The sequence below is a fragment of the Conger conger genome, chromosome 3, assembly GCF_963514075.1.
Source record: "Conger conger chromosome 3, fConCon1.1, whole genome shotgun sequence".
Lineage (NCBI taxonomy): Eukaryota > Metazoa > Chordata > Actinopteri > Anguilliformes > Congridae > Conger > Conger conger.
The window spans coordinates 72,006,350-72,027,009 of NC_083762.1; the positions used below are offsets into that span (position 1 = coordinate 72,006,350).

At 45.2% G+C, this 20,660-nt stretch overlaps 1 protein-coding gene across 2 annotated transcripts in view; it reads right to left on the reverse strand.

The window, feature by feature from the left end:
• Positions 1-5,924: 5,924 nt before the first annotated feature.
• LOC133124267 (dachshund homolog 2-like) overlaps positions 5,925-20,660 on the reverse strand; it is a 110,545-nt gene continuing 95,809 nt past the window's right edge. For both annotated transcript variants that reach the window (XM_061235305.1, XM_061235304.1), the window contains 5 exons: positions 13,289-13,422; positions 12,312-12,459; positions 11,936-12,082; positions 10,418-10,483; positions 5,925-6,380 (listed from right to left, as the gene is read on the reverse strand). In XM_061235305.1, the coding sequence (XP_061091289.1) occupies positions 6,343-6,380; positions 10,418-10,483; positions 11,936-12,082; positions 12,312-12,459; positions 13,289-13,422 (533 nt within the window). In that variant the 3' untranslated portion in view covers positions 5,925-6,342. The remainder of the gene's footprint in view (positions 6,381-10,417; positions 10,484-11,935; positions 12,083-12,311; positions 12,460-13,288; positions 13,423-20,660) is intronic.

Sequence of the window (20,660 nt, forward strand, 5' to 3'; positions counted from 1 at the left end):
AATAACTAAAACACGCCCGGACTTTCATTACTCTTCATTTGACTTCACAGAGAAACTTCCCGCGGCTTTGCATTTTTAACAGTGTCCGCAGGCCATACAGCAATTATGCTCTTGTTACAACAACATCACAAATACATTTAAACATGCATTTCTGATGCATCAAAATGTGTTCAGAAATGTATTTACACTGTATGTGAAATGCATGATAAATGTATTTTCAGCGCATTTATCAAACACAATTCAAACTAGTATTTCAGAATGTAATGTAAATACATTTTGAATGTATTTCAAAATACATTTTACACGCATTGGCATTGCATTTTAAAATACATTCGGAATATTATTTTGAAATGTGATTTTGACATGCATTAGAAATGCATTAAACAGTATTAGAAATATATTTATTTACAGTATGGGATAAATACAGTAAGGAATCCGTTGAATCCTGCCATAAGTCTAGTCTCATCATTACTGGCTTTGATTGTTTTTTACAGTACCCTTTCCAATCTCATTTTTATAATGGGACTACCTTGTGATTTATACTGGATATGGTAAAAAGTCAGTCATTTTTATACATTTGTATAAAACCAGACTGAATATAGTGATATTATATAGTGATATATATATATATATATATATATATATATATATATATATATATATATATATATATAATAATCCTGCTTTGTGGGTGTTACTTATTGCAGTTATCCAGCTAACTCAGTTATCCTGCTTGGTGGGTTTTACTCAGTGCAGTTATCCAGCTAACTCAGTAATCCTGTTCGGTGGGTTTTACTCAGTGCAGGTACAGGGCCCTGGAGTCATCTGATATTAGATCTGAATGGACCGACTGGACCAGCTCACAAACCCTACTCACCGTGAGCCTCCAATCTGCATCATACTCAGCAGCACCACCTTGTGGCAGAAATTCTGACAGCAATTGGGCTGTGGAAGAATTACATGTACCAACTACTCTACCCTTTGTCAGAATGACACAGAAAAAAAAAAATGGTTAGCTAATTAAACAATCTTAACTAAACAAATAACTGAGTTTGCTCAGCTTTCAAGGTTCGCGGTTCTGTGGATTCTCAAGGTTCATTTTACTATGAATTTCTACACTGGGTCCAAGATAAAAAGAAATAAAGGAGTTTGTAGGGTAAAAACAAGCAAGGCAAAGCAAAATTGCTTGCTACTGTCGATCCACCAAGAACAGTATTTTTTATAGTGCTTGTCTCCAGCCATGAGTTGAACCTGTGCTGTCTGCAGTCCATATTGTCCCCCTCCCTGCTGTTTTAACTTTAAACTGCTCTTTTTAACTGCTCTTTCTCTAGCTGTCTGTACGACTTTGATCTGAAAACCGCTTTAAAGTTGAAAGAAAAAGCTTCACGGGAGTGGGAAGTATGGGGGTGGATTCCTCATTTATACGTGCCTCTCCATCAAAGACGGAGCAGCAACACAATGGTGTAAACAACAATAAACATTGAGAAACTATTTATACAGGAATTATCTGCCCTCCTCTTCGTCTCTGTCATCTTCCTCTTTTCATCCACTGTGCCCCCACACATCGCGCTGACATCATCACCTCACCATCGCCGCACACACACCCAAAACCGCACAAACAAACTAAACAGAAGAAACTCATTCATGCCCTGGATAGTGCCAAGAACAAGAGAAAACACACAAATGTGAGTGTTACCAGTGGTGTGTCCTCTTGTCTGTATATGTGTTACCAGTGGTGTGTTCTCTTGTCTGTGTATGGGTGTGTTATCAGTGGTGTGTTCTCTTGTCTGTGTATGGGTGTGTTATCAGTGGTGTGTTCTCTTGTCTGTGTATGGGAGTGTTATCCGTGGTGTGTTCTCTTGTCTGTATATGTGTTATCAGTGGTGTGTTCTCTTGTCTGTGTATGGGAGTGTTATCAGTGGTGTGTTCTCTTGTCTGTATATGTGTTATCAGTGGTGTGTTCTGTTGTCTGTGTATGTGTTATCAGTGGTGTGTTCTCTTGTCTGTGTATGGGAGTGTTATCAATTGTGTGTTCTCTTGTCTGTGTATGTGTTATCAGTGGTGTGTTCTCTTGTCTGTGTATGTGTTATCAGTGGTGTGTTCTCTTGTCTGTGTGTGGGAGTGTTATCAGTGGTGTGTTCTCTTGTCTGTATATGTGTTATCAATGGTGTGTCCTCTTGTCTGTATATGTGTTATCCGTGGTGTGTCCTCTTGTCTGTGTATGGGAGTGTTATCAGTGGTGTGTTCTCTTGTCTGTGTATGTGTTATCAGTGGTGTGTTCTCTTGTCTGTGTATGTGTGATCAGTGGTGTGTTCTCTTGTCTGTGTATGGGAGTGTTATCAGTGGTGTGTTCTCTTGTCTGTGTATGGGAGTGTTATCCGTGGTGTGTTCTCTTGTCTGTATATGTGTTATCAGTGGTGTGTCCTCTTGTCTGTGTATGGGAGTGTTATCAATGGTGTGTCCTCTTGTCTGTGTATGTGTTATCAATGGCGTGTTCTTGTCTGTGTCTGGGTGTGTTATCAGTGGTGTGTCATCTTGTCTGTGTATGTGTTATCAGTGGTGTGTTCTCTTGTCTGTGTATGTGTTATCAATGGTGTGTTCTCTTGTCTGTGTATGTGTTATCAATGGTGTGTCCTCTTGTCTGTGTATGTGTTATCAGCGGTGTGTTCTCTTGTCTGTGTATGTGTTATCAGTGGTGTGTTCTCTTGTCTGTGTATGTTATCAGTGGTGTGTTCTCTTGTCTGTGTATGTGGTATCAGTGGTGTGTTCTCTTGTCTGTATATGTGTTATCAATGGTGTGTCCTCTTGTCTGTGTATGGGAGTGTTATCAGTGGTGTGTTCTCTTGTCTGTGTATGGGAGTGTTATCAATGGTGTGTCCTCTTGTCTGTGTATGTGTTATCAGTGGTGTGTCCTCTTGTCTGTGTATGGGAGTGTTATCAGTGGTGTGTTCTCTTGTCTGTGTATGTGTTAACAGTGGTGTGTTCTCTTGTCTGTGTATGTGTGATCAGTGGTGTGTTCTCTTGTCTGTGTATGGGAGTGTTATCAGTGGTGTGTTCTCTTGTCTGTGTATGGGAGTGTTATCCGTGGTGTGTTCTCTTGTCTGTATATGTGTTATCAGTGGTGTGTCCTCTTGTCTGTGTATGGGAGTGTTATCAATGGTGTGTCCTCTTGTCTGTGTATGTGTTATCAGTGGTGTGTTCTCTTGTCTGTGTATGTGTTATGTGGTGTATTCTCTTGTCTGTGTATGGGAGTGTTATCAGTGGTTTGTTCTCTTGTCTGTGTATGTGTTATCAGTGGTGTGTTCTCTTGTCTGTATATGTGTTATCAATGGTGTGTCCTCTTGTCTGTATATGTGTTATCAATGGTGTGTCCTCTTGTCTGTATATGTGTTATCCGTGGTGTGTCCTCTTGTCTGTGTATGGGAGTGTTATCAGTGGTGTGTTCTCTTGTCTGTGTATGGGAGTGTTATCAGTGGTGTGTTCTCTTGTCTGTGTATGTGTTATCAGTGGTGTGTTCTCTTGTCTGTGTATGTGTGATCAGTGGTGTGTTCTCTTGTCTGTGTATGGGAGTGTTATCAGTGGTGTGTTCTCTTGTCTGTGTATGGGAGTGTTATCCGTGGTGTGTTCTCTTGTCTGTATATGTGTTATCAGTGGTGTGTCCTCTTGTCTGTGTATGGGAGTGTTATCAATGGTGTGTCCTCTTGTCTGTGTATGTGTTATCAATGGTGTGTTCTTGTCTGTGTCTGGGTGTGTTATCAGTGGTGTGTCATCTTGTCTGTGTATGTGTTATCAGTGGTGTGTTCTCTTGTCTGTGTATGTGTTATCAATGGTGTGTCCTCTTGTCTGTGTATGTGTTATCAGTGGTGTGTTCTCTTGTCTGTGTATGTGTTATCAGTGGTGTGTTCTCTTGTCTGTGTATGTTATCAGTGGTGTGTTCTCTTGTCTGTGTATGTGGTATCAGTGGTGTGTTCTCTTGTCTGTATATGTGTTATCAATGGTGTGTCCTCTTGTCTGTGTATGGGAGTGTTATCAGTGGTGTGTTCTCTTGTCTGTGTATGGGAGTGTTATCAATGGTGTGTCCTCTTGTCTGTGTATGTTATCTCTGGTGTGTCCTCTTGTCTGTGTATGGGAGTGTTATCAGTGGTGTGTTCTCTTGTCTGTGTATGTGTTAACAGTGGTGTGTTCTCTTGTCTGTGTATGTGTGATCAGTGGTGTGTTCTCTTGTCTGTGTATGGGAGTGTTATCAGTGGTGTGTTCTCTTGTCTGTGTATGGGAGTGTTATCCGTGGTGTGTTCTCTTGTCTGTATATGTGTTATCAGTGGTGTGTCCTCTTGTCTGTGTATGGGAGTGTTATCAATGGTGTGTCCTCTTGTCTGTGTATGTGTTATCAGTGGTGTGTTCTCTTGTCTGTGTATGTGTTATGTGGTGTATTCTCTTGTCTGTGTATGGGAGTGTTATCAGTGGTTTGTTCTCTTGTCTGTGTATGTGTTATCAGTGGTGTGTTCTCTTGTCTGTATATGTGTTATCAATGGTGTGTCCTCTTGTCTGTATATGTGTTATCAGTGGTGTGTCCTCTTGTCTGTGTATGGGAGTGTTATCAGTGGTGTGTTCTCTTGTCTGTGTGTGGGAGTGTTATCAGTGGTGTGTTCTCTTGTCTGTGTATGTGTTATCAGTGGTGTGTCCTCTTGTCTGCATATGGGAGTGTTATCAGTGGTGTGTGCTCTTGTCTGTGTATGGGAGTGTTATCAATGGTGTGTCCTCTTGTCTGTGTATGTGTTATCAGTGGTGTGTCCTATTGTCTGCGTATGGGAGTGTTATCAGTGGTGTGTGCTCTTGTGTGTGTATGTGAGTGTTACCATTAGTGTGTGCTCTTAATTTTGCTTACCTCCAGTCCTGATGTGATATTCGAGTACTGGTAACGTCTGTCAGCTCCATTTAAAAATTAATTCGCAAATTCACCAGAGACGTGGTTAGACAGGAGGAGAATTAAGGTTGTTTGTGATGAGGGCTAAATTAGCAGTATGGCTGAAGAAAATAGAGGCAGACATACATTCATATCAACAGCATTGTTGTTATTTTCACCATTAATGCTGCAAGCTTTTCTTCATTAATAAATATATGCAGCCAATCTGCAGCCAGAATGTTTTCCAAATATTAGAGGAGGTTTGATTAAAGGTAGGCCTGACAGACAGACAGACAGACAGTGGTTTCCTTCACAATTCTGTGGGAGACTAAATTTGGGAAGCATTGGGCTATTTTAGTCATTGATTTGGCATAATAAATGTACTCATTTTTTATATTACATACACTGTTATAGTTCTTGAAAAACAAGAGTAAAAGAGAGAATGGTTATTTTAATACTGTATTTCCTTTTTTTTTTTTTTTTTTTTGCAAGAACAGTTCAACAAATAATTTCAAACTGAATACAGTACAACCGAGATAACTGCCGGGGGTCTACTGGATACGAGTCAACATTCCTTCAAACTGAACTTTTGACTAAAAAAAAAACACAGAAAACAAATAAAATAATGACGGGGGTTGTCACAGCAGTGTGAAAGAAGCAGAGTAGGGGGTGAGCTGGGATCGGGGGGTTAGCAGGCAAGAATGGGGTGGGGGGGGTGGGTTTATTGCGTCAATCATCAGTTGGCAGGACAGACATTTTATTCTACAATATTTTCCAAAATAAAGAAAAAGGACATGGAACGGAAACAGGACAGTGAAAACATCTCAGATTCCTCCCAGCCCGTCCCTTTGAAAGGCAGAGGAACATTTTTTTGAGAGACAGTGAATTCATGAAATGCACGTTGTCCTTTTAAAAAAAGAAAAATATGTTTTTTTTTTTTTAACATTTCATTTCCTTTAGAATTTTTCACGTTTGCCCATATGACAATGACACTGCCCTGCCAAGGTGCCTCGATGTTGTGAAGGATTCTGAACCAGGAGGGAATAAATATATATTTTAAAAAGGGCAAGAACACGCAGTAAAACCTCCTTTTCCTTCTTTAAATGCTCAACAACAACAACAAAAAAAATCTAAACAAAAAACAGCAGTAGGAAAGGAATAGTGAAAAAGAGAAAAGAAAGTCTTTTTTTTTAATTTTTTTTTTACAAGTTGTCATTGCAAAGGGGAAAGGGTTGGGTGCCACTGAGGGCTGTACCATCTCTCTCTCCCCTAGGGGCGAGGACAGATTTGGTCTGACCCCACCCAATCCCAGCGTCCTTGAGATGAGTGTCAGCTGACGAGGTTGGGGAGCCAAGTAACCCCCCCCCCTTTCCATTACCGGGGCGACACGTTCATCCAGCTCTGTCTGCCCAATCAGTGGGATGGGGCGGGGTTGTTTATTAGTACATTATAGGTGTCTTCATGTATCCTCTGTTTTCTGTAGAGAGACAGAGAGAGGGAAGGCCATTAAGACTTGCACAAGCCGTGTTATTTTTGAAAAAGGACATACACATATTATCACATCAGTGATTCATGTCTACCACTGCCCCGCCACACCCACACACACCTCCAGCACCACGCCACAACAACAGCTCGACAGATATCCAGGTCCCACTCCGTGGGTGAGAGACACGTGACTCGCTGCGGATTGACAGTCTAGCATTTACACGGTTGGTCACATGATGTATATAACAGAGCCACAGTCAGTGATGTGCTGGCCCAGAGATTCCAGGAACAGGCGAAGACCTGACATTAATATCGCCTTCCTTTGAGCAGAGAAGCTTTGCGATCTGCAGCAGACAACGCAGTGCAGTGCCTTTATATCTGTGAGGATAACCCAGTGCGAGAATGGATTACCCGGCACAAGCGCACTGCATGCTGGATACGAATATAAGCTGCAAAGATTCCAGTTTTCTCATCAAATATTTTAAACCTTTTAAAGGTACAATAGGTAATTTCGGACTTCTAACGGTCAAGAGAGGAATTGCAGCAAAAAATATGCTCAGACCACAACAATGTTTATCCCACCCCTTTCTCTGAACGTGCTGAAGTTGAAACGCCATTGGCTGTGGCAATTAGAACCAAGTTTCAACCAATGAGCTTGAATTATTGTACAGTTATACAATGTTTTGGTACAGAGCGTCGGCTGTCAACTGTATATTTTGAAACCCGAATTTAAATACTATAAACACAGACAGAGGGTGAGTCAACATGTCAGTGAGCCTTTTTCAATGATAGGAAGGGATTTGGTCTTGTAACAATATTTTAACACAGAAATCTTACCTATTGTACCTTTAATTTGTTTAATTCCCGTGTGCTGCTGAGGAAACTCCGGTGCAACCTGCCTAGGCAGCCCGAGGGAGAACCGCACGCCTCCTTCCGAGGCGATCAGGGACGCTTGTCTGCGGTGATCCTCCCTCCCCCCCACCCTCGGAGTGCCGGCCCAATCATTGCCGCTGCTCATGCGCCGGCCTTTCCCGCATTCTGACACCTGCCTCGCACCGAAGTCCGCTGCCTTAACCGCGCAATCACAGCGCCGCCTATTTCTGCTTGTTCTTTTAGTCACCAGGATTCACCTCACAAATTAATCAGGATATACAACAACGAAACACTCTCTCCGTTTTCTCTCTCTCAGGCACACACACACACACACACACAAAAACACACACAGTGAACACAACTGGAAACAGTGACTGGGGGTGGCAGTGGTCTGCTAATCTGGTCACACTGTACATTCAGTTAGGAACAGGAAACAACTGGTCGTTAGTAAGTTCTCATGTCATTATTATCGTTATTTTCGACGGGTGCACACCACAAACTGGCATTCTGAAGAAGTGACCTCATAGTATGCAGGATGTAAACACATGAGGCAATCAGGGAGATGGTATCTCTCACGCGCCATCTCAAAACGCCCCCCCTCCCTCTCTCGTGCAAACATTCACAAGCGGGGTGTTGTTAGTACGTCAGGGGGATATTTACATAGCTTCAGCAGTGCTCCCCATTTATATAAGTGGATTGTTATTGCTATACAGTAAATACTGTGAAACCAACCGGGGCTTGGAACCCATCGTCATGCGGTTGTAATTTGGGGAGGGTTTGCGAACAGATGGCCTCGCTCCCTCAGAAATGTTGGCTACATTGCGTTTGCTTGTGTCCATTTCTGCCCTTGAGGAGAAACTGCCAAAACACCTGTTTATGGCTTCCTGGGAATCGGTACATTCTGATTCTCCCACAGGGGGGGTGTACTGTATTTAAATAAGGACGCAAATGCATGTAAGGTCAAGCCAAGTTGACAGCAAGACTGCATCCTGGTGCTAAAATGCAAAATCTCTTGACTGCAGCAAAACCAGGAGCTGTGCGGATTCTGTGTGGTTGTAATCTTCTTTGCTCTTCAATTCCAAGACTTGTGTGTGTGGTGTTGCAGAGGTGGCACCTGCCAATTATGTCTCAATTAAAAAAATAATAATTCTGTCGGGTATTTATGGGTTATTGGAATACCCAGAGTGAGCCTGGGTAGCCGGGATAAGATGCACAAAGCTGTTGGGCCCTTGAGGAAGGCCCTTAACCCTGCATTGCTCCAGGGGGGCTTGTCCCCTGCTTAGTCAAATCAACTGTAAGTTGCTTTGGATAAAAGCTTCAGGACCCTGCCATTGGTTGAGCATGCAACCTGTATCTGATCAAACCAGGATTGGGAAATCAAGGAAATCTAGAGTGCATCACGTCGTGTCAAATGTCAAATGACATTCTGATGTCACTACTCCAAGCCTTAAAGGGTGCCTGAACCCAAAACGATCACATACCTAACTCTGATCAACATGTCATAAAAATAACCGGCTTTTGCTCCATGCAGCGAGCGCAGTAATCCTGGCCCCTGGACTTCAAATGGAATGAATCAACATACAATACTTCCCTACCCAAAATTCCCCACTGTATACCCTGACAATATAGCTAATTACACACCAAATTTGAGCTTAGACCCTAGCCTACTCTAAACACACCACACCACATCTTTCATGCTACAACTGGGGGAGGGGGGGTGTTATGCATAATTAACCCCCCCCCCCAATCCTAACCCCCAACCCCCCACCCCACCTCTCCTTTCCAAGCCCACTGGTCCCATTATTTTATGCATATACTGCAAACTTACTGAAAGGTAGATCTGGGACAAGAACACTGACCTGTCTCTGAATGGCTGTGGATTCTACTCACTGACCAATTACTGACCCGAAACATCTTTTAGCAAAAAAACAAACGGGGAAGAAACCCCCAACAATGAAGCCCCAGGGTCTCATTTGCTTGCTGCAAGCGCAGTGTGCCGTCGGCACTAAAGCAGGCCGTTTGTGTTTTTAGCCTTGTTTGCAAATGCATAATTAGCTCGGGTGGTTGATCCGACCGTTGCCGTGAAACAGGTACCGTACCTGAGATGGGGGGAAAGGGGCCAGGGGTGGGGTGGGGTGGGGGGGGTTCATTTAAACAAAGAAAATGAGGACACTGCGTTTTAACTGCACTTGCAAGTTAGCGCGAAGCGCCCGTAATAACGCACCTCGTGCAACAACCCCGAGCATTTTCACTTAATTCCTCCCGTCCTCCCCCTCCCTCCTTCACTCTGTCTGCAATTTTCTCCACTTGTCTTTTATTCTAAGTGTAATAGGATGTGTTTTTTTTTCTGTGTTCAGCACTTTCTGCGTACCTCGACCTGTCCTGATTAATTCATTTAAAAAAGACCTTGCGCCGGCATAACGGGCAGGCTAGTTGGGGGGGGAGCTGAAAGCGGGGAAGAGCGGAAAAAGGCTTCAGCTCTGAACTCTGCGCGGAGATCAGCTCCTGAGACGGCGGCCCCGGGTTTAATTAAATCAGGTGTCCGAGCAGGCTGCGTGAAAGCGTGAAGCTGGGCGTGGGAGCTAAGCAGGACGGGTTAATTACATTTCTCCCGCTGTTCCGGTTTAATGCAGCGAGGAGCTTCGACGAGCCAAAGACAGGCGCGAGCAGTTACTCCCTCTCAACAGGCTCAGGCCACGTCGACTCCAGCTTTTTAAGCGCTCCTTTATTTCGTGTTTTGCACATTCAAGTGAAAATCTTCCGCGGAGAGCATTGTCTCTCTGCGCACAGGGAGAGCAAAAACCTCTAACGCTAATAAAGAGAGAATCCCCCGGAGACATGATGGCTGCTTAGCATTTCAAGGTAAAGTCAATATCACAACCTATTATGCTAAACCGAGCACAAGCAGTGGAAAAAGGAACATGCAATAAGAGAGCGAGACAGAGAGAGACATGCCCTGTAATCAAGACTCAAGAGAGCTGGATGCAGTAAGTACAAGCTTCCATTCACTAGCTGACATCCACCGTAAGCCGACCGCATTTCGATTTCTGGGCGTAACTCATGTGAATAGCGAATCAGCGACAACAGTTTGGGTCACATGGTTCCGGGTCAAAGCTCACACAGGTGACTGAGGGTCAGAGGTCACGTGGATAGTACCTTGTATGGCTGAGTTCTCCTGCTGGTTCCCATTGTGTTCCGTCTCCACCTCTGGAATCACTGCCTCTGCAGTGAAACAAAATGGCCGTTACTCCACTTACCTGCACCATTAATCAGTTACCAGAGTGGCTGAGCACAATCTTATCAATACACATTTAATTGATACACATGTAAGGCCACTTGAGAAACACAAGAGGTATTTTAGCAGATACTGCCAGAGAAATGTAAATGGGCATCCACAGCCAGGCTTATCAATCATATTCCATAACCACTACACAGCAGCCCAAGGTGTTCATGACCAGCACTGACAGTGACCAGCAGGAATTATGTTTTTACACAGACAGTAGTCACTTTGTGGAATAGCTTGCCAGGACATGTAGTGAAGAAACACTGGGTATTTTTTTGCTAGATACTATTTAGCTTTCAGGCAAACTAAGTAGTCGGTACACTTCAGTGATAAGAAAAGAAAAGGTGAGCATTGCTGGGCTGAATGGTTTGTTCCTGTTCATTATGTTATGTTATGATTGAACCTTTATGACACTGGTGACAGAGTGCTTAGCGATAGGCCTATCCTCACGTACACTCGTTCCAGAGACTGGCAGTGCTCTTTCTCAGCCGGGCCCATTGGTAACTTTATATGAAAAGGGAACAACATTTCCTGAATAAATGCCCGTCTAATCAGCCCTCCCTAAACGCTCGCAGATGTGTACCCTGCTCAGTGCGCCCGCAGGACTTACGTAATTCGTCTGCTTAAAATGTTTACAGATAAACCCACGGTGAATCAAGAGGCTATTACAATTACTCGCCGTTTTAAACAGCGGCAAGTTTACTTCCTGGCCTGTGTGATAAGCATCCGTCTCTGCTTCCTGAAGGATGACGGCTGACGGAGTTTCTGCCAACCGTGTCGATGACGACAACCACGGCGGCAAAAAGAAACAGGTGCAGTTTCAGGGGAAGGTGAGTAGTGCGCACACACACACACACACACACACACCACTGTTTTCATGTCATTCCCAGGAAGTGCATCTCTAAAAGTGGGACAGTGTACTTCCCTCTCAGACGACTGAATTGTTGTAACCTTGGAGTTTCAGTCCTTAGAGTTTGTTCGATTTAATCCAAAATAACCTATGACTGACTGAAGCACCCATGCCCTTAAACTGGCCAAGGTTTGCCCAAACTCCTCTGAGCCTCCTTGTGCTCCGTTCCGCAAGGCAAATGAGGAAGAAGGAACGGAGAGGAGGCGCAGGAGCGGAGAGGAGGCGCACAGACCGCGAGGAGATGGGAGGAGACAGGAGGAGATGGGAAGAGACAGGAGGAGGCGGGAGGAGACAGGAGGAGGTGGGAGGAGGCGGGAGGAGACAGGAGGAGGTGGGAGGAGACGGGAGGGAACAGGAGGAGGTGGGAGGAGACGGGCGGAGACAGGAGGAGGTGGGAGGAGACGGGAGGAGGCGGGAGGAGACAGGAGGAGGTGGGAGGAGACAGGAGGAGGTGGGAGGAGGCGAGAGAAGACGCGCTCACCGTTGAGACTCATGCGCAGCGTGTCGGGGGAGGTGGCCTGCTTCAGCGCCTGCTCCACCTGCTCCCGCCGCTTGGACTCAAACTCCAGCGCCTCCTGCAGTTTCCTCTTCGCCTTCTTCTCCTTCTTCAGCCGCTTCTGGATGGAGGCTGAGAGAGAGAGAGAGGGTAAGAGAGAGGGAGGGAGGGAGAGAGAGCATCAGCAAAGTTTCTACCTACTCTCACACAGGAACACACAATGTCTGTCATATATGCAGATACACACAAATACACATCTCTCTCTCAAACACACACACACACACACACAAACACAAACACGCGCACACACACAGAGATGCACACACACACACACAAACACGCGCACACACACACACCCTACCTCTGCTGTGTTGCTCGGAGGTGAGCTGTCTCTCCAGGCTCTCCCTCATCTCCCTCTCTCTGTACAGCTCCATCTTCAGCTCTTTCTTCTCCTGCTGGATCTGTTTGTCCTGGACACGGGTGTTATCAACAGCCACCTTCAGCAGGCCCTGAGGGACACACACACAGGGACTTTAGTGTACCCGAGACACACATACATACACACACACACACACACACACACAAACACACAAAGAACAGGGACTTTAGTATACCTGAGACAGACACACACATAAACACACAAAGAACAGGGACTTTAGTATACCTGAGACAGACACACACATAAACACACAAAGAACAGGGACTTTAGTATACCTGAGACAGACACACACATAAACACACAAAGAACAGGGACTTTAGTATACCTGAGACAGACACACACATAAACACACAAAGAACAAGGACTTTGGTATACCTGAGACAGAGACACACATAAACACACAAAGAACAGGGACTTTAGTATACCTGAGACAGACACACACACAAACACACAAAGAACAGGGACTTTAGTATACCTGAGACAGAGACACACACAAACACACAAAGAACAGGGACTTTAGTATACCTGAGACAGACACACACACAAACACACAAAGAACAGGGACTTTAGTATACCTGAGACAGACACACACACAAACACACAAAGAACAGGGACTTTAGTATACCTGAGACAGACACACACACAAACACACAAAGAACAGGGACTTTAGTATACCTGAGACAGAGACACACACAAACACACAAAGAACAGGGACTTTAGTATACCTGAGACAGACACACACACAAACACACAAAGAACAGGGACTTTAGTATACCTTGAGACAGACACACACACAAACACACAAAGAACAGGGACTTTAGTATACCTGAGACAGGCACAGACATAAACACACAAAGAACAGGGACTCGGCCAGGTGGAGGTGCGCTGTGGGACCGTACCTGGATTTTGGTGAGGAGCGTTTCCACAGAGGACATGCCGTCAGCGAACAGGAAGGGGCCGGGGAACCCAGGGGGCAGGCCCTGTCCTGTCAGGGGTAGCTTCATCATGTGCATCATGGCCAGCTGGGTGTCATCTGCGGAGGACCGACGAGAAGGCGTCACCGCTCAGCAAACACAAATACAGTAAGCTGCGCGGGACAGTAAGCTACTGTAATGTCTGCACTGAGCTCATAATGACTGCCGGTCAATAACACATTCTTATTCTTCTTCTTCGTGACAGCCATCTGGTTTCTGTATTACAGGATTTCCTGTCCGCACAGATACACCGATCGAGGTCACACAAGAAGATGGAAAGAAGGGAAGGGAAGGGAAGCAGACGGTAAGCAGACCGAGGGCCCTTTTCCGATTGCTTATTTTTCACCTCCTATCTCATTTTTCCTTTGCCCGACCCGGAAATCAATCGAGTTCATTCCAGCCTGTTAAATGTTACTAGGAGCTAGAAGTAGAAGAGGCTCCCAATCTTTCCTTTGAGCAAGAAACACTTTCTGTGTATTTTTGTAAGTATTTTTCTGGAAAGCCTGATGAATAAATGATCGACCTGTGGATCCACCTCTCCCGATCTGGCACCTCAGTAACTGACTTGAACTGGCTTTGAACGGTTAAAGCGCGTATTCGTCTCTTTGCTGCGGGATATCCAGATCGATGTGTTCTGTCCCTCTCCGTGTCGGGAGGGGTGAACAGGGGGGAACGAAGGAAAGGTCTGTGGCATTTGCAAACTGGCCCGGTTCTGTCGTAGCAGGCGTAACGGACATTAGTTATGATCCAGGCCGCACAACCTCCACACCGTGTGTGTGTGGGTGTGTTTTTAAACACACTGTTAGCGATGCCCTCTAACACAACAGCTCTTGTGATCTCTCTCCCATGGGACTCCCAGCTATAATGACATCGTTTTGCAACATGAGTTAATGACATCCCGCCCTGGAATCACCTTTGTTTTAAGGTGAAAGGTCACAAATATGGGGTTGGATGTTCTTCACTGAATGTTCTAATGCTGATCTAACAATCTCTACTGGTGGGTGAACGCAATTGAGTTCAAGAGTACTGATTTTCCAAAAGAAAACTACTCTTCGAAGGGTGAATGAGGCTGATAGGAACACAATCGCGGCTGTCGTAAACACGCACACAGGTATCCTTTTTTAATTTTGTTTTGGTCTGTTTCCACACATTGAATAATAATAATTAGAATAACACATTTTGATTGAATCACTGAGATGAGCTTTAAGCGTGCCCACAGAGATGGAATCTGATGAACAACACTAATGAAGATGCTGTGTACAGCACTACGGAGATGGCCACACCTGCCTACTCAACAAACACACACACATACATACATACATACACACACACACACACACATACACATTTCTCCCTGAAGTAGGCTCAGAGGAGCCGAAATGTGTTTACACAGAGGTTATTTATTCCATCAGTTGTCCACACGGATAGGCTATTCTTATAAACGCAATTCATATGTGTGTCTGCATAACAGCGCCTTGGACTTTTAAGTTCACGCTGAAATTAAAATGAAGTTCTCAAAAGTAGGCTCAAGCAAACCTTTATATCCCCACAAGCAGGACCATCGACTGATCTTAATTCCAAACGGGGGCAATTTGTTCCTCGGCGTGCACTTAAAAGCCAGCTGTTAGTATCACAGACCCAGGGCCAGGCACACGCCTCAAAGCCCGACAGGCCTCTAGCTCCCAGCTAATCCGCGGCGATGCTTCCGCTAACTCTGAGCGTTGCATGTCGTTTAGGCTGCATGTAGCCTTCTGCTGCAGCACAGCGCTTGCTTCTTAGCAGTGTGGACACCAGGCTTTACAAGAAAAAAACAAAAAACCTCAACATAAACTTAAGAAGGTGGACAGGAATTCCAGACAGTAATGACCTTAGGAGATGAAAGGGGGACCAAACCCCCCCCCCCCCCAAAAAAAACAAAAAAAACAACAACATTACAATAGAAAAGGTTCAATTTATCAGAATTCAACTGCCATATTCAGAGCTGCTTAAATATTGCATTTTTGCACGAGAGACAAAGCGTTTGAAGGAATTAAAATGGAAATAGGGTCCGTCTATGGGGCCTAGGTTAAGTCAAATTACCATGGTTTTAGAGTGGTCTTCGCCTCATGACACACAGTTTATGTCACTGGTGCCATTCAGTAAGCATGCATAGGGAACAATGTGGCTTTTACAATGAGAGGAAAATATACCCAGCTCTCTCTTCGTGAAAGGGAATGCCAACACTTTAATGCTAACTGGTGACTGCTAACACGATGCCCCTATACAAATGATGCCAAAAAAGCATTACTATGGGGGGGGGATTTAGGATGATTCCAATGGCCCTGGCTGACAGGTGCCCTCCACTCTTTTTTTTTAGCATAGAATTTTCTGGGGTGCTGGGGCCCAATGTCAGATCTTTTCATGGGGCCCAAAATTGATGATGGGGCCCCTGCTGAGAGGGATTCTGAGGGACAACTTTAATACACTTCCCCATGCATAGTTCCAGCACATACTTCCATACCTCTTATGAGGGTTTACGATTAGCCACATGCTATATGAAAATGAGTTCTCTCCTGTATTTCTGCTCTGCACAGTCCCTGAAACATTCTTTCCAATGTGGCTAAAAACAGCATAATCTCCTGGCTTTCGCTGATGCAGTGAGTGGCCTTCACTAGCCTCTCCTGTGTCATCCTGTGTCAAACCGTTTTTCCAGACAAGCCTGCACTCCTTTCCCTCACTGTGGAACTTAGGCCAACTCACTGAAAAGTCAATTTCTCTTCCAATCAGATTCGGCCGCGCATCCAGTTCAGCCTGGAATCCAGTGCGCCGTCCAATCGGAAATCAAAGAGAGAAAAAAGGGACTCACTAGTGGAATTTCTCTCCACCGTTTAGTCAGAAGAAGAACGTGCCGAGAGAAAGGATGTAGAATTAAATAATTGGAGAATTAAATTAATAAATGTAGGGGAAGAGAGGCAACAAAGCGTGTGTTTTAATTAGCGTCAATTTCAGAGAGCTGCTATGCCTGTTTGACACCCCAACCTCTGAAGCTGGTGATTATTCCTAGATTAAATTAACTTTAATGAGTTTTTTTCTCCCTCAAATTAGCCTTTGAATAGTGATACGTGGAATATTCTAGAGTGAGTTGAACTAGGTCAAAAATGTCCCTATTTAACCTAAGGGGAGTTGGGATACTGAACTTTATGCAGTGGGTTTGCGTGTGTGTGCGCATGTGTTTGTGGGCGTGTGTGTGTGTGCGTGTGTGTGTGTGTGTGTGTGTGTGCGTGTGTGTGTGTGTGTGTGTGTGTGTGTGCGTGTGTGTGTATATTTTTGTGTATTTGTGTCCCTAAGATCTTGGTTTGTGTCCCTCTGCCAGGTCATTTTGCCGGACTGTGCCTTCACTTTGCACACTCAGAAATAAAGGTACGGAAAGCGGCTTAAAAGGTACAAATGCTTGTCGCTGGGGTGGTACCCTATAGGTACATAAAATCATATCCCTAGCCTGCAACATACAACACATTTGTACCGTCCTTCTTTGCTTGGAATACTCATTTGTACCCAAAGAGAAAACTATTGTACTTTCAGGGTACATTTGGTAAATTTGATCCTTGAAGAACAAAAACAGACCTCCTCTGTCACTTTATTTCTGAGAGTCAGAGGAAAGAGGTTTCTGAGCCGGTCCAGTTTGGTGTCTCCAGTAGCCGCCCTCGGCCACTCCATACAGGCCATAAACCCAATCAAGCGTGCCTCATGATCCGCGCCAACCAAATGTGGTCACTACTTGCCTTCTGCAGTTCCAGGAATGCCTTTTAGATGTTCAATGCTGTTTTTCCCCCCGCTCTCAAGCTAATTTGAGTTCTTTTCATAAAGCGGAGCAGGTAACCTGGCAAACGGCTCTCTCTGGCAGCCCACCCGCTCCTGGGCCTAGCTGAAAGCTCCAGTTTAATTAAAACTTCTCAAAGTTGCTTAGAACAGCAATTGGTTCTGACGATCAAAAAAAGAGGCCTTTCAAAGCCATATGGATGTGTCCCTGTTGCAACATTAGAGGGCAGCTTTCGGCCTAAACAAACAGGGCTTCATTCACACCAAACAGGGCGCAGTGCTTTAAAAGTCAGGCTTGCATTGTTTGTGTATTTATGAATTCACTTTTCCCACAAGTGTGCTAGGAATAACCGCAGCCGCTGCCAAAAAGAAGTTAAGAGGCTAACACTTTTGAAACCCTGCCAAGTACTTGTAGTTTAAAGTGTGCTTTTTTGGCTTAGGCAGACAGGGGGAAAAAAATTAAGAAGGGAAAACAAACTAGTCTGTTTCGCTGTTTTTGGAAAAAGCTCTTTCGCTTTTCAGTTTTTTTTAGAGATTTGCCAATATGCTTATCTCTAAAGCTGAACAATGGAGCATATTTCCATCAGAAATCATTAGACTATTTCAAATAATTTCCGTGTTACTATTTTCATAACGGCTGAGGGAAAATTAGATTGTAACCAGATGCCTCCTGTCCTGTTTTACAGAACTTCAGCCTGGAGTGGCCCTTACTCTCTGTTTCCAAGTGACGCTATTGACTATTGATTTTTGTCTTGATTTTATTATGCTACTGTCGGATGTACTGTATACTTGTATCCCCCCCCCCCCTGTATTCTGGTATGATAAACAAAGCAACTGCATTGTATATAAAGTACAGCCCATAAGTAATTGGACAGTGGCACAATTTGCGTTGTTTTGGCCCTGTTCTCTAGCAGGCTGAATACTGGGTTAACGTTTTCAGCTTTCATTTAAGGGTATTTAAGGGTATATCCAGGAAAGGCCTGAGAAACAGTTAACGTGTAATTCTGTAAAATGGCACCTTACAACATAGACACATGCACTGTAAATACAAAGGAATACATTGTGTAGTGGTATGTGTGCATCTAAAAATACAATTGCAATTTCTGTGTTTATCTTGCCAGAATAGCTGGAAATGCAGCAGAACTGGCTGAACAGAATCAAAATGTCCTTCTGGCTAGACCTCACACTCGCCATCCGCCAGGGGAACTTCTGTCTAAGAATGAACACCTTCTCAAGGCTGGTCAGAGCTCTCTGCGCCGAACGACCATCACACCTGGCCTCCCTGCAGTGCATTGTGGGTATCAACCCCTCCGAGAGTCCTAAGAACAGACGGCCAGAGGAGGGGACTGGCGCCCCTCTGCTAAACGCTGCTGTGGTTCAGTTCACTACAGCACATACGTAAGTGCACAGGAGAAACAGATGTCAGAAATTCCTTTAAAACGCATCGGTAAATGTTCCACGTAACGAAATCACAAGCACATGTCCTTTTAAACCCCGGATTCCACACCCGTCCGAATGTTAGAGGACTGCCCTTGATCTCCCCGGCCTCCGGGATCCGTATGACGACAATCTTAATGATATTACGTAATATCCTACACAGTGTGTGTGTATGATGTTTTGATCCCTGCATAACACACAGGAGATATTCATGGTTAATGATATTCTATTTGCAGACTCATTGACTGCTTTTGTCAACGCTTGTGCCATGCATGGCGATGAGGTCAACTCTATGCAACAAGTGAGAAGCTCTCGCCCAAGGTGAGATTTGAACGCGTGACTGTCATTCGCATTCATTACCAGTCAGAGGCGAAATCACCCCTGGCTAAGGGCAATGTCATTATTTTAAACCTGAGCGTTGTGTCACCAGAGAAGGTTGCGACAAGGCTTCGCTGCACCTCATTGTGCTGGCATTGTGGGAAAACAGGGAGTTGAAGATGAGGACAGGAAAGAGGACCCAGCAGCCCCCAAAACCACGGTGACCTCCTGTTTAACGGCTCTCTGCCTCTATGGCACCCACACCTGTGAGGCAGCCATGTTGCTGAGGTGGCCTCTGGGTTCAGTCCAATCGCTTATTTTACCTGTCCTCGTCTCCCCGGCCCTTGTCTGACCTAGACATCGATTGGGGTCCGCCATCTTTAACAACACTCGCTAAAGATGGCGGACGTGGATACACAGCAAGGATACAAGTGCAGCCGTTGCAGACGTCTTTTCGGAAACGCCGTCTGCCACGTCTGCAATCGATGTCGCCTCGAACTGACGCTTGACTGAACAAGGGAGTTGGATTGGAATCAACCCCAGAGTTTCATCACCATAACCCCAGACAAAAGCAATGGAGAGCAGATCAGAATGAGAAAGACCGATGAGGAAACAGACAGAGCTGGGGTGGTTCTTCATAAACAGGAAGAGGACAGAAACCACTGACAGCGAAAGACAAAAACACAGAGAGAGAGGTTAAAACGCACTGGTATTTTTCCTCTCTGCTTAGCTTTCAGTCTGCTGAACACAAACACAAAACATTCCTGCCAATTTCCTGCGGGAAAGCACGTTCACAGTGAAACGCTGTCCGAGGGATAAGATATGGGCAAAAAAAAGAAAGACTGACAGAGAGACACAGGGTTTTTTTTTCTTTCAGTTTTAGCTTTACTATGCCGTGAAGTGCTGCGTTTTCCCCCTGGCAATCCGTCTACATGTCAAACTAATAAAGCTGGCTTTGAGTTTAATGGAGCACTAGTCTGAGGAGATGGGGAGAATCATTTGGCGGCAGAATTCAGGGAGAGGGCACTGCTCTGCACATTAGGGGCGGTGGCGGGGGGGGGGGGGGCCTCGGTCCAGCATTTGGAGAGTAGGTCAATGTACCTCTAATGGTCCACACATGAGGGACCCCCGAAAAGCAGCCAGCGAGCAGAGATGAAAGGGGCAGCTACAGAGAGAACTGGGGCGTACTGAAGGGGGGGGTGTGTGGAAGGGGTTTGAGGCCCATACTTCCAGTTGTAGACCACTCTCTCTCTCTCTCTCCCTCTCTCTCCCTCTCTCTCATTGCCCAGCGAACGTGATTTATAGGCCGAGATTCGGGTTCGCTGAACGGACTCTGACACAAAGCGCGTCTTTGGCCCGCGGCGGCCCATCCATCACCCCGCACACGCGTGTCATGCCACGCCACGCCACACCACGCCGCCCCCCCCACGAATTCCCTAACCCTTCCCTCAAAAGCCACGGCAGGCCATGTGCGATCACATACAAACAGGCCGGCCTTCTTCTTTTAACATTTACTGTCATGTTACCTTTTAAACAACAATATTTGGCTTTGAGCAGCTCTGTTGAAATATCCAGCGAGGACAACTTCTAGCTGGTCATAGCTGGTCTGTGGCTGGCCATTCCTGGAGCAGGTCTGTGGCTGGTCAAACCTGGTTAAAGCTGGTTAAGGTTAAGATGGTAGAATAAGCTGGTGGCCAACTGGTGGACTAGCTAAAGTAACTATAGGACATTCAGCTGGTGAACA